This window comes from Salmo salar, chromosome ssa23 (assembly GCF_905237065.1).
Source record: "Salmo salar chromosome ssa23, Ssal_v3.1, whole genome shotgun sequence".
NCBI lineage: Eukaryota > Metazoa > Chordata > Actinopteri > Salmoniformes > Salmonidae > Salmo > Salmo salar.
Genome location: NC_059464.1, coordinates 12,472,702 through 12,488,906, shown reverse-complemented (window position 1 = coordinate 12,488,906; position 16,205 = coordinate 12,472,702). Strand labels below are relative to the sequence as shown.

General features: G+C 42.7%; 1 protein-coding gene across 1 annotated transcript in view; it reads left to right on the top strand.

The window, feature by feature from the left end:
* LOC106584068 (adenylate cyclase type 1) overlaps positions 1-16,205 on the top strand; it is an 80,153-nt gene that overhangs the window by 36,960 nt on the left and 26,988 nt on the right. Inside the window, exons 4-11 of the mRNA XM_045706355.1 lie at positions 1,010-1,121; positions 2,679-2,806; positions 3,443-3,601; positions 4,378-4,519; positions 6,833-6,988; positions 9,959-10,150; positions 15,669-15,766; positions 16,022-16,106. Coding sequence (XP_045562311.1) covers positions 1,010-1,121; positions 2,679-2,806; positions 3,443-3,601; positions 4,378-4,519; positions 6,833-6,988; positions 9,959-10,150; positions 15,669-15,766; positions 16,022-16,106 — 1,072 coding nt within the window. The remainder of the gene's footprint in view (positions 1-1,009; positions 1,122-2,678; positions 2,807-3,442; positions 3,602-4,377; positions 4,520-6,832; positions 6,989-9,958; positions 10,151-15,668; positions 15,767-16,021; positions 16,107-16,205) is intronic.

The following is a 16,205-nucleotide window of genomic DNA, read 5'->3' as shown; positions in this document are numbered from 1 at the left end:
ACTCCCTCTTCGCCACCTTCTGCACCCCTCCTCCTCTCCAAAATAGGTAGAGCGTGCGCACAAGCACACACACACGGCCCACAACATAGTGCTGTTCAAAGGGAAATGACAGAAGTGAAGTTGTAAATAGACAGAGCTGTGATCCCAGCTTTGCATATATCCAAACCCTTCAAGTCAAGTCAAGCCAAGCTGCAAAAAGTAGTTCACTATATAGGGAATAGGGTGCCATCTGAGACGTAGACCGTCAACATTTGAGATAGTCATGGCTCACGGAGGGTTTTTCCAAAAGTAACTCTCACACTATGGCTTAAGTCACTCTCTCTCTCTCACACCCTGGCTTACTGAAGAAGTCACTCTCTCTCACACTCCCATCCATACATTCACTTAGTGTTAGAGCCGAGGGCTGGTGAAGATATTCACAGTGAATTAGATCTATAACACCTTGTTGTTCTAACTATCTGTGCTGTCGACAAACAACTCAGAGGATAAGTGGCTTTTAGCACACTGTTCAAACTAAACTAGCACTGGCTAGTTTAGAGCTGGAGGAAGAGATTAAATTATTTAATTAATTTTATGTCCTCTCTCGTCCTCCCCATTTATTGGACTAAAGGCACATTTAAATCAAACCTCATGTTTGTTGAGCAACAAGAAAGCACGTTCATATTCGTCAACAAAGTAATGTTTACAGCGTCAGAATAAAATCAACTCGACTGTACACTAATTTAAAGTAAACGTGGGCACTCGCTACAAGATAAGAATGTTAATTGTCACTCAGAAAGGTCCTTGGGCCTGACCTAGATATTTTTAGATCATCACCCACTGCACACAGACGTCTATTCCACATTGGTTCAATGTCATTTCCACGAAATGACGTGGAAACAACGTTGATTCAACCAGTGTGTGCCCAGTGGGCAATGTTTGTAAGTGTTTCCTTGTTCCATCTTTCTCCATCTTTCTTCCACTCCCCCCTTTTCCCTCCCTCCCTCCCTCTCTACCCCTGCCACTCCAGTATCCTGTTTGCAGACATCGTGGGGTTTACCAGCCTGGCGTCTCAGTGTACGGCACAGGAACTGGTCAAACTCCTCAACGAACTCTTCGGGAAGTTTGACGAGCTGGCCACAGTGAGTCCCTCCCTCATATTGTGTGTGCGTGTGTGTGTGTGTGTGTGTGTGTGTGTGTGTGTGTGTGTGTGCACGTGCCTGTTTGTGTGTTTCGCCCCAGGCCCAACCCTGTGCCCAGACCTTTCTGCTTCTCTCCCAGGTTGGTGAGGTGAAGTACGAGAGTGTTGTGTGTTTGTGTGTGTGCGTGCATGTGCGTGTGTGTGGCTGGTAGGGTGGAGGGAGGGAGAGAGCTTTTATCCGTGGCACATGCAGTATTAATATGATTACAGTAGTCTGGCAATAGATAGCGTATCACACTACTAATCTGCTTTACCAGGCCACTGCTCTAGACAGGCTTACTGAGCTACATACAATATGCAAATATACACACACAAGCATGCCTCCTTCATTTTCCCCACCTCTTTCTCACTGTCTTTACTCTTTTATCGGATGATCCCTCTCACGAGAGAGAGAGAGAGAGAGAGAGAGAGAGAGAGAGAGAGAGAGACTTTATAGAAGGCTCTCTCGTGTCCTTTAAAGAATGGAGGATGAAAGGAATGGAGTGGTTTTAAACGGAGGATGAAAGAAAGGGAGATCATTAAATAAAGAGATTAAGAGTAAGGTCAGGGCACTCTGTGTAACGCTATAGGTCCACATAGCATTTCTTTATTTATTTCTTTCTCTATCTGTCTCTCTCCTCTCTCTGTCACACACACACAGGGTTCTCTGTCTTGCTCTGGGATAATGTTCTAGGTTGTGATTTTTCATGTCCTCCCATGCCAGAATCCTTCTTCTACTGTGAGCGCAAAACTGGACCTCCCAGTTTCCTCTCCTCTGCTCTCCTCTCATCTCTCCCTCTCACTGCAGTTGCTATGCATCACTCTCCTGTGTGTGTGTGTGTGTGTGTGTGTGTGTGTGTGTGTGTGTGTGTGTGTGTGTGTGTGTGTGTGTGTGTGTGTGTGTGTGTGTGTGTGCGTGCGTGCGTGCGTGCGTGCGTGCGTGTGTGTAAATGTAAATGTAGTGCTATTGATGCTGTTGAGTTTGTGCTCTGTGACGAATAACTCATCTCTGTGAGAATGTGTGGGAGGGATTCTACTTTAAGAGCATGTCGGAGCAATTAGAGTTGGCCTGAAACACACACACACACGCACGTACACAGACACACACACACTTCTTTGATATTTTACATTCTTACATTAAGTCGTAGTCATTATTTCTAGACACACAGTGGAAGTGATTGGGTCCCATTCAATCAAATCCTGTAACCTGATTTCCAGGTTGCCATAACCCTTGCTACAAAAAAGTACATTCTGATTCATATAGCCAGCAAATTAACAAAATAATGGTTACAGTGTCAGACTAAAATAAACTCAACTGAACACTAATTCAAATTTTACAATGGGTGGATCTAATCCTGAATGCTGATTGGTTAAAACAGCATTGGCAAATATGAAATGTCCTCTCTCTTCCTCTCCATTTTGTTTTCACCCCCCCTTCTCTCCTCTCCCTCTTTGCACCCCCTCTCTGCCCCCCTCCCCCCTACCCTCTCCCCCACTCTTCTATCCCCTCTCTCTCTAGGAGAACCACTGTAGGCGTATAAAGATCCTGGGGGACTGTTACTACTGTGTGTCAGGTCTGACCCAACCCAACGCAGACCATGCACACTGCTGTGTGGAGATGGGCCTGGACATGATCGACACTATCACGTGAGTCTGCACTGAACACTGACCACACACATACGCGCTCACATGCACGCAGAATCACACACCTCAGTGTTGATCCCATCTTCCAGAGCAAGGAGCTGAGTAGGCTCTCTTCTGTCATGTTGTTTTCCTGTCTTTCTGTTTAACGGATTGGATGTCGCTGCTGGAGCTCCTTATCACCCAGGACAGGTGCTGCCATACACACTCCTCTCCCCCCTCTTTTACATCCCTTGATCATACACACTCCTCTCCTCCCTCCCTCTCTCTTAGATCTCTCATTCATACCCACTCCTCTCCTCCCTCGCTCATACACAGTCCTCTTCTCCCTCTGTGTGACAGCGCTCTCTTAGACTGATGGATAGACCTCTCGCTCTCTATCTCATTATCTCTCTTTCTCGCTCTCTGTCTCTCACCCCCCCCCCCCCCTTCTCCCTTTTCACTTCTCCCTGTTTTCTGTCTCTGGGGGCTCTGCATACTGATGTGGTGGAAATTGTCCACATACATACAATCTCACTGTCTCGCTCACTCTAGCTCTTTCTCTTCCTGTGCTGTAGGAGCCATATCACTAAGACAGGGACTGCACACGCACACACACGCACACATGCACACTCATCTCTCTATCTCCCTGTCTCTTCCTAGGTCTGTGGTGGAGGCTACGGAGGTGGATCTGAACATGCGTGTGGGTCTGCACACGGGACGGGTGCTCTGTGGGGTACTGGGACTCAGGAAGTGGCAGTATGATGTCTGGTCCAATGATGTCACTCTGGCCAACGTGATGGAGGCAGGAGGACTGCCTGGGTATGTATGACTACTGAAGACTATGGTCCAGTCCTTAATGACACCGTATTCCCTTTATAGTGCACTACTTTTCATAGGGAGCCCATGAAGAGCCCATACAGTGTCTTCGGAAAGTATTCAGACCCTTTTTCCACATTTTGTTAGGATACAGCCTTATTCTAAAATGGATTAAATTGCTTTTTTCCCTTCATCAATCTACACACAATACCCCATAATGACAAAGCATACTGTGCATTCGTAAAGTATTCAGACGCCTTCCCTTTTTCCACATTTTGTTACGTTACAGCCTTATTCTAAAATGGATTTAAAAAAAAAATCCTCATCAATCTATACACTTTGTGTGTAAATTGATTTGGAAAAAGAACAATTTAATCCATTTTAGAATAAGGCTGTAACGTAACAAACTGTGGAAAAAGTCAAGGGGTCTGAATTCTTTCCGAATGCACTGTAAAGAGGAGTTACTGCTTTCAATTATTGAAAAAACTAATAAAAAAATCTGCACAAATGTTGATTTAAGTAAACAAGAACCAACAAATGAGAAAAGAGGGCAGGAGGCAGCGATCAATTTCATTACAATCTAAGTGAGCTCAGTAGATTAACTGAAATTCAATGAATGATCAAAAAATCTATCTCAACCCTGCAAGGGATGTAAAACAGATTCCAATTCTCCTTTAATGAATTACATGTCTCTTTCACTCTCTCTCGCTCTCTCCTCCCTCCCTCCCTCCCTCCCTCCCTCCCTCCCTCCCTCCCTCCCTCCCTCCCTCCCTCCTCAGTAAGGTCCATATAACCAGGACTACTCTGGAGTGTTTGAATGGAGACTATGAGGTGGAGCCAGGCTTTGGCCATGAGAGACATGCCTTCTTAGAGAAACACCACATCGAGACCTTCTTCATAGTAGCCTCCCACAGACGCAAGGTACACAACTACACACACACAGTATAATAACCTAATATACACAAACACACAGCTACAACAATCTTTTATTGTACCCTACCACAGACTTAAAGGGCCAATCAGCAGTTGAAACAAAAGCAAAGCGTTTTCCCCCGCCACTGTTTTGGTAAAAAGCTATGGGATGGGCAGGATGGGGCTGAAGAAATGTAATGACTTTCAAATTCATAGACAGCGCTATGGATGCAAGGACTGACCATCCATGATATCAAAATTATATTTTTAACTATGGGTACATACAGTATAATACATTTATAAGTCTGAAAAATGGATGTAGCAACTGCTGACAGCCCCTTTAAAGTAAATAGTGACACACAGTGGCTGCATCCCAAATGCGCTACCCTATTCCCTTTTATATTGCACTACTTTTGAACAGGGTGCATATCTGCCCTGGTTCTGCCACTCGCACTAGTCCATTATCTTCCTGTGCTCCACCCAGAACCTAAGCCAGTAGCTTGCCAGCGCTCGCGTGATTTGGTTCTGCGTTGCCGCGATTAGTCAACTTCTTCATTTGCATAATTCCATGTAACCTATTTTTGTCAGTATAGGATTAACCTCCGGAGTTCAGGCATGATTGCACTGAATGCATCCGCTGAATGATTCATCCTATGAAGTGCTCTACAGAGTGTTAAGTTGTGAGGAACTACCATATGGATCATTGTCTCCCAGTCCCAGTAATGCTCCATACATGTGGATCAGAGCATGCACACACACACATGCTCTCTTGCTCACTCACACACACACACGCACGCACGCGCACACACACACACATGTTTATAGTAGTGGGTGAAATTGTTATAGTCCTCACAAAGATAGGATTGTCACACATACTTTAATTCACAAGTGTTACAATGTTTCATTTTGGCGTCATAATAACGTTGGTAGCAACATGGAAAATCGTTGCAGCTCAAGTCTACTACAAAATCCACAATGCAATGCTCTCTCTACGGTTTGGTTAGCTAGCTAGCTAGAAAACATAGCTACACACAATAATAACAAAGACAATATCAACATGTAACGTAGCTAGTTACCTGTAAAATCGCCTAAACAAACTGCACTATGAACTTAGGAGTACAGTCTCACCATGTTCAACCTGCAGATCAATGTGCCTCACAGAGTGGAGTCTAACATTCGCAACGGCAGATATACTTTTGAGGAGATGGGAAACATTGCCCATGCTACATCAATGGGCCACGCGGTTGATTCTATGCGATAGTGGGACAAGGAGCGCTCTCCTTCAAGTAGTGAATGGGAGTCTTTTGGGTGCTAGCTCAAAAACCCAACATTAGCACCAATTTCATCAACAAGAAGTACAACATTACAAATATTTTCCGAGAAGTAAGATAATTAACTTGCTTTCTGTATTATCGTATAGCTTTGGAATCGTGACATTACATACTTTCGAGGAAAATAGGCACATTTGTTGACATATACACTGACTTTGCGAAGGGATTGTGTGACATTTAGCTTAGCAACCGTGTGACGCAGCATGACAACGTGAACGCGATTGGTCGACAGTCTGCTGGGTGGGGCGTTATACGTTCCTTCATTCATTGGATTCCTATCTGCTGTCGATAATATCTCTGGCAACCACCATGCAATGCACCCTGGAAAAAGGGGCAAAAAATAGGAAAAATGTGCTAGACATTCCGTTAAATTACACATTTCTTGAGGTAGGAATATCACAAATATATGATCAATGGCTCATTCGAGAGAAGACATCCTCCCGAGTTATGACATCGGCCAGTATTGAATTCTGACATGTATGATAGACGTTTTCACGATCTAAAAGTCGTATTCCTATTAACTTCCAGTGTAGTGAGAGCGGCTTTATCACGGTGCAAGGTAATACCGGCTGGATTTCTGCCAATAACTCAGATACATATGAAAACCTGAAATGACCCAGGGAATCAATAGAACATCACTCAGAGATGCACAAAAAACCAATATAACATTCAAAATGGGTGAACCTTTCCTTTAAGCCTCAACCTCATATTTTCTTCCTCTCAGGAAGTCTTATGACTGATAGTCTTAGGACCGATCATTTTCCTCTCTTCCTCACACATGACACTACAAGTTAGTCCACCATTTTATAGAGTTAATGTTACAAAGGCTGAAGTTGATCTTTCTCTGGAACTTAAACTTCCCCCTCTCCCCTCCCTTCCCTCTCTCTCCTCCCCCATCTATCACTCTCTCCCTCTCTCTCCTCCCCCAAATGTCACGCTCTCCCCTCTCCCTCTCTCTCCGCCTCTCCCTCTTTCTCCCTTCTCTCCTCAGATCTTCCCAGGGTTGATCCTGTCGGACATCAAGCCGGCTAAGAGGATGAAGTTTAAGACAGTGTGCTACCTGCTGGTTCAGCTCATGCACTGTAGGAAGATGTTCAAGGCTGAGATCCCCTTCTCTAATGTCATGACCTGCGAGGATGACGACAAGGTATGTATGTTGCTGTTAACGTGCGGGTGGTGTGCGTCTATTCATATTTCTGGAAAATAATATGGGGTTTTAATGGGTTTTTATTTCCAGCGCTGAAATCCTGCTTGGTTTCCTAATCCTAAACACAGGCACTTACACACACACACGATCTGAATCACTCCCATAAACCTCCCTGTACACACACAGTTTCATTCACATGATCAGTTATAGAAACTTGGTTAAAACCAACAAACAGATATAATTGACAACTCTAACACCAAATCAAACTGCTATGTTATAGGGTGGGTTTGTGTGCGTGTGCGTGTGTGCACGTGTGTGTGAAACACTGTGACTATCATTGGTGTGTGTTTGGAGGCATTTCTCTGTCAGGAATAGCCCTGCAACTGTGTAATCCTCTTATAACTGTCAGGGGTTGGTCTAACGTTATGACTCTGTCACGTTATGACTCTGTCGTCACGTTACACTGCTACCTGCTAGCATTATGACACCGACAGCAATACTGCTACTGCTAGCATTATGACACCAAGGGCTTATTTTTTAACAAACAAAACGCAATGGTAAATCTAAGCGATGGTGGTGGCACTATACTGTAGGTCCGGGGGTGTGTCAGGAATATTTTTGATATTTTCACAGCCATTATTATGAGCTCAATAGCTGGCGGTGGAGCGATAGGGCTGGGTTTTGATGAATAAACAAATTGTAGGTGTGGCGAAGACTTGGCCACTCTCTGGCCAATCAAGGCATTCCATGGCTTAATACTGCATGTGTTTCTCAAGTTCTGTAGGTTATTGATGGTCTTTTCCTTGTCATCAACTCCAAAATGGCTAGGGGCACAGGATATTCTTGTCCTAGTCCATGGTGGAATGATACTACAGTTTATTATATAGCATAGGCAACAGTAAAAAATTTAAATATAAAAAAAAACATCCAGTGTTTGCTCAATATGTTTGGAGTGTTGACAGTCAACATTGTTGTATTTGGCTTCAATGAGAATAGGCCTTTACGTATCACACTTCTCCTCATATAAAAAATACTAGGTTCCCGTAAATTGTATTGTATGTGTGAGGCACGTTCTCAATTGGGAAGATATAGCCTGGGCCTACTGTTGATATGGCGTTATACCGAAAAATGTAATAGCCTATGTTTGGAGGAGCGAGTCTTTGGTAACCGAACAAAGGGTGCTCTTTGGAAATGGAGCCTATGTGAATTGTGAATAATGCAAAACCGTATTTAACAATGCTTTTTATGTTTTAAATACAAGGTTTACGGGCACAAAAAGCACATCTCTCTTCTGCACATGGGCACTGTGCATCACAGCTGGATAGGCTGCGCTTCCGTTGTCAAAATCCATGCCATGACCAACCACGTTACTGTTCAGACCTGCTTTCGGGTTGGTCTTTAATAACCCCTCCAGCGCGAGCTAGCTCATATAAGGCAGGTAAATGACCAATCCTGGGGCAAGGGTTTGAGCGCAGGCTTTAACAGGTTGAAATTGCAAACGAGCAAGTGTTTCACAATTGCTCTAGCTTAACGCCAGCCGAAAATAGAACTGCTAGCATTATGACACCAACAGTATGACTGCTACTACTAGCATTATGACACCAAGAGCATTACTGCTACTGCTAGCATTATGACACCAACAGCATTACAGCTACCGTTGGCATTATGACACCAACAGCATTACTGCTACTGATAGAATTGTATAGCCCCAATAGTACATATTACATTGTACTACTCACAGCTATTGCTAGCATTATTACATTATGTCATGGCAAGCCCTAGTATTATGTTGTGGTAACAATGCTGATGGTGCTAGTGTTACAACACCTGATGTTATCAATGAGCTACTCTGATAGATCTCTAATTCAGCAATAAAGCCCAAGGAGGTGTGGCATATTGCCAATATACCATGGCTAAGATCTGGTCATATGCACGACACAACTTAGAGTGCCTGGACACAGCCCTTAGCCGTGGTATGCTGGCCATGTATCACAAACCCCCAAGGTTCCTTTTTGCTATTATAAACTGGTTACCAACGTAATTAGAGCAGTAAAAATAAATGTTTTGTCATACCTGTGGTATACGGTCTGATATACCATGGCTGTCAGCCAATCATCATTCAGGGCTTGAACCACCCAGTGTATAATCTAAATATAGATGCAAGCAGCAATGCCAGGGTTCAAGCTGTGATACCACTGTGCCACCATTAGAACAAATTGGGCACATCACCCTATGATGAGCTATTTCTGTACTCCTTCCCACACTTACCAAATATCAGAACTTCGAGACTCTTGCTCAAACAATATGGCCACAATAAGCAAATGAGCTTGAATTAAATGTTTTTCCTGTAAAACAGTGCCACCTTGTGCCGAACTGAACCATACTTTACACAGCTAGCCTCATACTCCTGAGCATGTGTGCCAAGTTTCATCAGACTGAGTCAAACAGTTGCATCGTCCTGGGCCTTTTCATCTCACAGGAATTTGATGTTTTTCTGCAAAATGGCAGAAAAAGGAACATAATAATAACAATACAATAGGGCTTCACCAGATTCGCTGGTGGACCCGTAATGAACCTGAAAAAACATAATAGGATTTCACCAGCTTCGCTTCTTGAACCCCTAATAACACAATGACACCATTAGCTGTGCTAGCTAGACTACTAGCTGCCTGTTGCTGTAGGCTACAGCTCACACATTCTCATAGGTTTATCAATTGAAGGGAATTCTATTCTTACCAATGAAGTTGATATGATTCCTGTATATCGTGCTTCATTATTTCTTCCGATAATAATTGTTTGCGACCAAACTTGGAAGCTGTAGGGCCTATAAGAACTTTATAAGCTTGGAATGACCATTTGTATAAAGGTGGAATGGCAACTTCCAGGTTCTTCTGTGGTTGGGGTTCAAGTCATTGTGACTGATACTGTCCTAATATTAACACCTTGTTCCCTGTCCCTGGACCCTGACAGAGGCGTGTGTTGCGGACGACACCAGAGAAGGTGTGTAGCCGGACATCACTCTCAAGCACTGTGCAGCACCTCCCTGGTACACGGGTCAACCGCTACATCGGCCGGCTTATCGAGGCTCGCCAGACAGACTCACAGACCACCGACCTCAACTTCATTACACTCATCTACAGGAACACAGACAGGGAGCGCAGGGTTAGTAGAGTACACACACGTTATACCCACACGTATACACACACACACACACATGCACTTATACTTACACACATGCATGCACATAAGAGGAGGATGGTGGGACGAGCAATAGGAGGACTGGCTCATGGCTGGAATGGAATATATGGAACGGCATCAAACATATGGAAACTACATGTTTGACTCCATTCCAGAGTATCACAACCGGCCGTGATTGGGAGTCCCATAGGGCGGCTCACAATTGGCCCAGCTTCGCCCAGGTTTGGCCGGTGTAGGCCGTCATTGTAAATAAGAATTTGTTCTTAACGGATTGCCTAGTTAAATAAAGGTTAAACAAAGAATAAAAAAACAATGAGCCTGTTCTCCTATAGTTCCTCCCACCAGCCTTCTTCTAATGCACATATGTGACTCGTTTCAGGAATGTAGGCGTATGTCGCGCATCACTACTTCACATGAGCGCCATTTAATGTAAACTTTTTTTTTTATCAAAATGCGTTTTTTGGCAGAAATATCTTCTGGAACGCGAACTTTCATGTGCCTTGACAACAAACTTGTACAGTATGCCATCTGTAAATATGAATACAATTGTTAAATTAAGAGACTAGTTGGTTTAGCCATTATTATAGACTTTTGTCTATAATATGAGCTGGTCAGTGTGTGTAGGTAATCCTTTCTAACCCAGCTTTTTTTAAATATATCGCGTAGTAGAACTCCATAAGTGTTGCTCTCCACTTTCTGGGGGACCGAGCTTTGAAATCAGTGGAATTCGAGTATGATAGGTAAGGAGATGGGGAAAATTCTGGCATTTGATTGCAAATATGTAGACGGAGTCGAAAAGAGTACACGCAGAAGGCTGTTGTATAAACACCTGTCCAGATGACATCTTCAAACTAAGGGCAACCATGGCATCCGTGACAGAAGGGGGGGGGGGGGGGTCCATGTGTACGGGTAAGAGATTCTAGCTAGCTACATTTTCAGATATTACACGTTTCTAATTTTGTCAGAAAGTTATTTTCATTTAAAGTTAAAGTGTACTGTTAGCTAGCTAGCTAACGTTACGTGTATGATCTGTGTAGTAATATTATTCGTATCTCAGAGCCGTTTGCATTGCTAGTTATAGCCTAATGTTAGCTATAACATTGAACCTGGTTGGTTAGCTACCTGCAGATTCATGCAGGCTAGTAACGTTATGAGTTAGTATTATGGTTCATTGTTTAGCTAGCTAGCTACATGTCTAAACAAAAGACTCCACTATGCAAGTAACCATTCCAATAGAATGTTTATGATGTCACTGAGACAACTGTCAATAGACATAGCTGGTAAATTCGCTCTGGCTATCTACTCTGATATAGCATTAGGCTATAACTAGCAATGTAAACAGCTCTGAGATATGAATAATATTACTACACAGATCATACACGAAACGTTAGCTAGCGAGCCAGCCAGTTAATGTGAGCTAGCTAGCTAACAGTACGCTTTAAATTGAAATGAAAATGACTTTCTGACAAAATTAGAAACGTGTAATATCTGAAAATGTATACATGGACGGACACTCCTCCCTCTGTCACGGACGCCATGGTTGCCCTTAGTTTGAAGATGTAATCCGGAGACAGGTGTTTTGTACAACAGCCTTCTGTGTGTTCTCTTTTCGACTCCGTCTGTATATTTGCAATCAAATGCCAGAATTTTCTCCATCACCTTAGCTATCATACTCAAATTCCACCTGGTATTCCACTGATTTAAAAACTCAGTCCCCCAGAAAGTGGAGATGAACACTTTTGCAGTTCTACTATGTGATATTTTTCAAAAAAGCCACTTTAGAAAGGATTACCTATATATACTGACCAGATCATGTTATAGACAGAAGCGTGCTACATGGCAGACCAAACAAACTCATCTCTCAGACAATCATGGCTAGCGGAAAGGTTGCTGTTCTTTTCCTTGGCTAAACTAACTAGGCTTGTAATTTAACAATTGTATTTGTCTTTACAGTTGGCATACAAGTTTGTATTAAGGCACATACACGTTCACGTGTTCCAGTAGGCATTTCTGCCCAAAAAGTTCAAATGGCTCTCCTGTTAAGTAATGACGCGCGACGTAGGCCTAGTTTCCTGAAACGAGTCACATATGTTTACATTGCCAAAGCAAGTGAAATAGGTAATAAACAAAAGTGAAATAAACAATACAAAATGAACAGTAAACATTACACTCACAAAAGTTCCAAAGGAATAGAGACATTTCAAATGTCATATTATGGCTATATACAGTGTTGTAACGATGTGCAAATAGTTAAAGTACAAAAGGGAAAATAAATAAACATAAATATGGGTTGTATTTACAATAGTGTTTGTTCTTCACTGGTTGCCCTTTTCTTGTGGTAACTGGTCACAAATCCTTCTGCTGTAATGGCACACTGTAATGGCAACCAATATATATGGGAGTTTATCAAAAAATGATTCGTTTTTTTAATTCTTTGTGGGTCAGTGTAATCTGAGGGAAATATGTGTCTCTAATATGGACATACATTTGGCAGGACGTCAGCTCAGTTTCCACCTCATCTTGTGGGCAGTGTGCACATAGCCTGTCTTCTCTTGAGAGCCAGGTCAGCCTACTGTGGCCTCTCTCAATAGCAAGGCCATGTTCACTGAGTCTGTACATAGTCAAAGGTTTGCTTAATTTTGGGCCAGTCATAGTGGTCAGGTATTCTGCCACTGTGTATTCTCTATTCTGTGTACTCACCCCTCATAGCCTGGTTCCTCTCTACGTTTCTTCCTAGGTTTTGGCCTTTCTAGGGAGTTTTTCCTAGCCACCGTGCTTCTACACCTGCATTGCTTGCTGTTTGGGGTTTTAGGCTGGGTTTCTGTACAGCACTTTGAGATATCAGCTGATGTAAGAAGGGCTATATAAATACATTTGATTTGATTTGATATTCTAGTTTGCTCTGTTTTTTGGTTAATTCTTTCCAAAGTGTCAAGTAAATATCTTTTTGTTTTCTCATGATTTGCTTGGGTCTAATTGTGTTGCTGTCCTGGTGCTCTGTTTGTGTTTGTGAACAGAGCCCCAGGACCCGCTTGCTTAGTGGACTCTTCTCCAGGTTAATCTCTGTAGGTGATGGCTATGTTATGGAAAGTTTGGGAATTGCTTCCTTTTAGGTGGTTGTAGAATTTAATGGCTATTTTCTGGATTTTAATAATTAGCGGGTATCAGCCTAATTCTGCTCTGCATGCATTATTTGGTGTTTTACATTGTACACTGAGGATATTTTAGCAGAATTGGATTTTGTCCCATTTTGTGAGTGCTTGGTTGGTGAGTGGACCCCAGACCTCACAACCATAAAGGGCAATGGGTTAAATAATGTATTTTTTTTATTTTTTTTGTCAGATCCTAATTTGTATCTGGTATCTCTCTCTCTCTCTCTCTCTGTCTCGTTCTCTCTTCCTTTCTCCTCTGTCTTTCCCATGCCTGTTGTCTGTGATTGTGGAGGTTTAAGGGATCCACCCACCCTCTCAGGAGGGGGTGCTGCTAATGATTTGGGAGCATCTGAGCCACATGTACTCGCCGGATGGCTTTCTCCTGCGTGTGCGTGGACACAGACACCTAGAACAGAACAACTGTGCCTACGTGCTTGTCTGTGCGTTTGTGTGTGTATGTGTGGGAAGCAGGGTTGTGCTCAATTCAGAATTGAATTGAGAATGCTTCATAAATTCCAATTAAATTCTTGAATTTGAATTGAAATAGTAAACAGGATACATGATTGCAATTTGAATGAAAGGAAATATAATTTCATTCAGTGAAATTCAATGAAATTTAAATGCCTCTTCTATTCTATATTAGGTGTAGTCTATACAAATATACATATTGTAAAGAAATTGTACCTGTATGTGAATATTCTAAGTTACTTTATTTCCAAGAATGCATTATTTTAACCCTCAAGTTGACCCTTCAAAAAGAAGCCAAACAGATGAAATGGTTGGTGGAAATATAATTGGCTATTCTAAGCACTAAGGTTATGTAACGGCCTTCGTTGAAGAGAGTCGACCAAGGCGCAGCGTGGTTAGTGCTCATCATTATTTTATTAAATATAGAACACTTTAAACCAAAAAAACGACAGCCAAACAGTTCTGTCAGGTGCAAAACACTAAACAGAAATTAACTACCCACAAACCCCAAAGGAAATCAGGCTGCCTAAGTATGACTCCCAATCAGCGACAACGATGTACAGCTGTCTCTGATTGAGAGCCATACCAGGCCAAAACAAAGAAATACAAAGCATAGAAAAAAGGATAGAATGCCCACCCAAATCACACCCTGACCAAACCTAAATAGAGACATAAAAAAGGCTCTCTCAGGTCAGGGTGTGACAGGTTAAAAGAGCATATGAACATTGTTTCCAGAGAAAAGGGATATATAGAGATTCAATTAAACTCTCATGTTCTATGACTGAGTGACATTTATTTGAATTGCACTGAATTAAATTCTACTTCCTCTCACTCAAACTCAAATCAATTCAAATTATCCGTCTTGTAGGTTGTGGCCAATTCAATTTGAATTTCAGAGTTGAATGGGTGTCAATTCCAAAATTCTGAATTGAGCACAAGCCCTGGTGGGAGGGTATTTTAGGGCTACATTTAAATGTTTGAGAAGCATATGCATTACCGTGGTAGCAATTAAAACGGAACACTGTAGAGATTCCGGGGAATATATCAGACCAGAGGTGAGGACGCAACAGTTCCCCTGACACAAGATTCAATTCAAACATTGCACTGTGGATTCTATTTGGAACACAGCCCTGCATGCCCACCATCACACAATTACTGTTGTTGTTTACGCAATCCAAAAATGGTCCATTAGAAAATAGGATCTTACAGTGTCAGGCTTTCACAAGGCACCTCATGTTGGTGCGCATAGAATGGAGCCATGAGTGCGTTCAGTTGCCTGTTCCACAGCAAATTCTCTTCACAGTATGACAAACATAGGCTCATTCTGTTCAAACAACTCAGGGTATGACGCCATGTCATCCTCGTAACTGTACATCAAACGTAGCAATCATAAACATTGAGTTTTATGATATGGAAATGGACACACGGGTGTGTGTGGTTTGCTTGCGCGACATCAACGTGGTATTTACTATAATCTTCAATGTTTCATCTTTCAGAACACACCGACACCTCTTGGTTTACTGCATCGCTCAGAACATTTGCAAAAGTAGCCCAATTAGAGAGGGATTGGAGCATCTTCTTTTTGCTTGTGGTGCTCACGTTTAGAGCGTCTGTCAGTTAAATCTCAACGAGCGCTGTAAAGTGGAGACCCTGGGCCCTGACGTTATGTAAAGCATGATACTGTAGAGCCACTGCGTTCCAATGTATGTGCTTATCATTGACCAAATCTGCCATTTTCAACCCGTATACGGGCTGGAGTGTAAAGGGCATGCTGAATTACGTCAGTGATCACCATGCTCTACTATTTCTGTCCCTCTTCTCTCTCGCTCTGTCTCTCTGTCTCTCACTCTTTCTCTCTCCAGTATAACCAGGAGTATGATGGTAACTTCATCAGTGCGGTGATTGTCTCTCTGATCCTCGCTGCTCTCTTTGGCCTTATCCATCTTCTGATGATGCCACAGTACGTACATACACACACACACGCACGCACGCGCACGCGCACACACAAGGAAACAGAAATGATTGAGACACAGAAAGTATGATGATAAGTTACTATGCACTTACAGTATATATAAACTTCATATCATAAACTCATACAAGCACACTCATTCACAATATATTTTGGTTTTAAATAATATTATTTATTTGTCCGTCCGTCTGTCTGTGTCTCTCTCTCTGTCTCTCTCTCTCTCTCTCTCTGTCTCTCTGTCTCTAGGGGACTGTTGGTGCTGCTGGTGCTGGTGCTGTGTGTGTGCTTCCATGTGGTCTGTGTGATGTATCTGTACATCACAAGTGTTCAGGTAGGGAAGTGTGTGTGTGCTAGTCTACTGAGGCTAGTGCTAGTCTATATGTCCCAAATTGCACTCGATTCCCTATAGGCCAAGCTCAAAAGTAGTGCA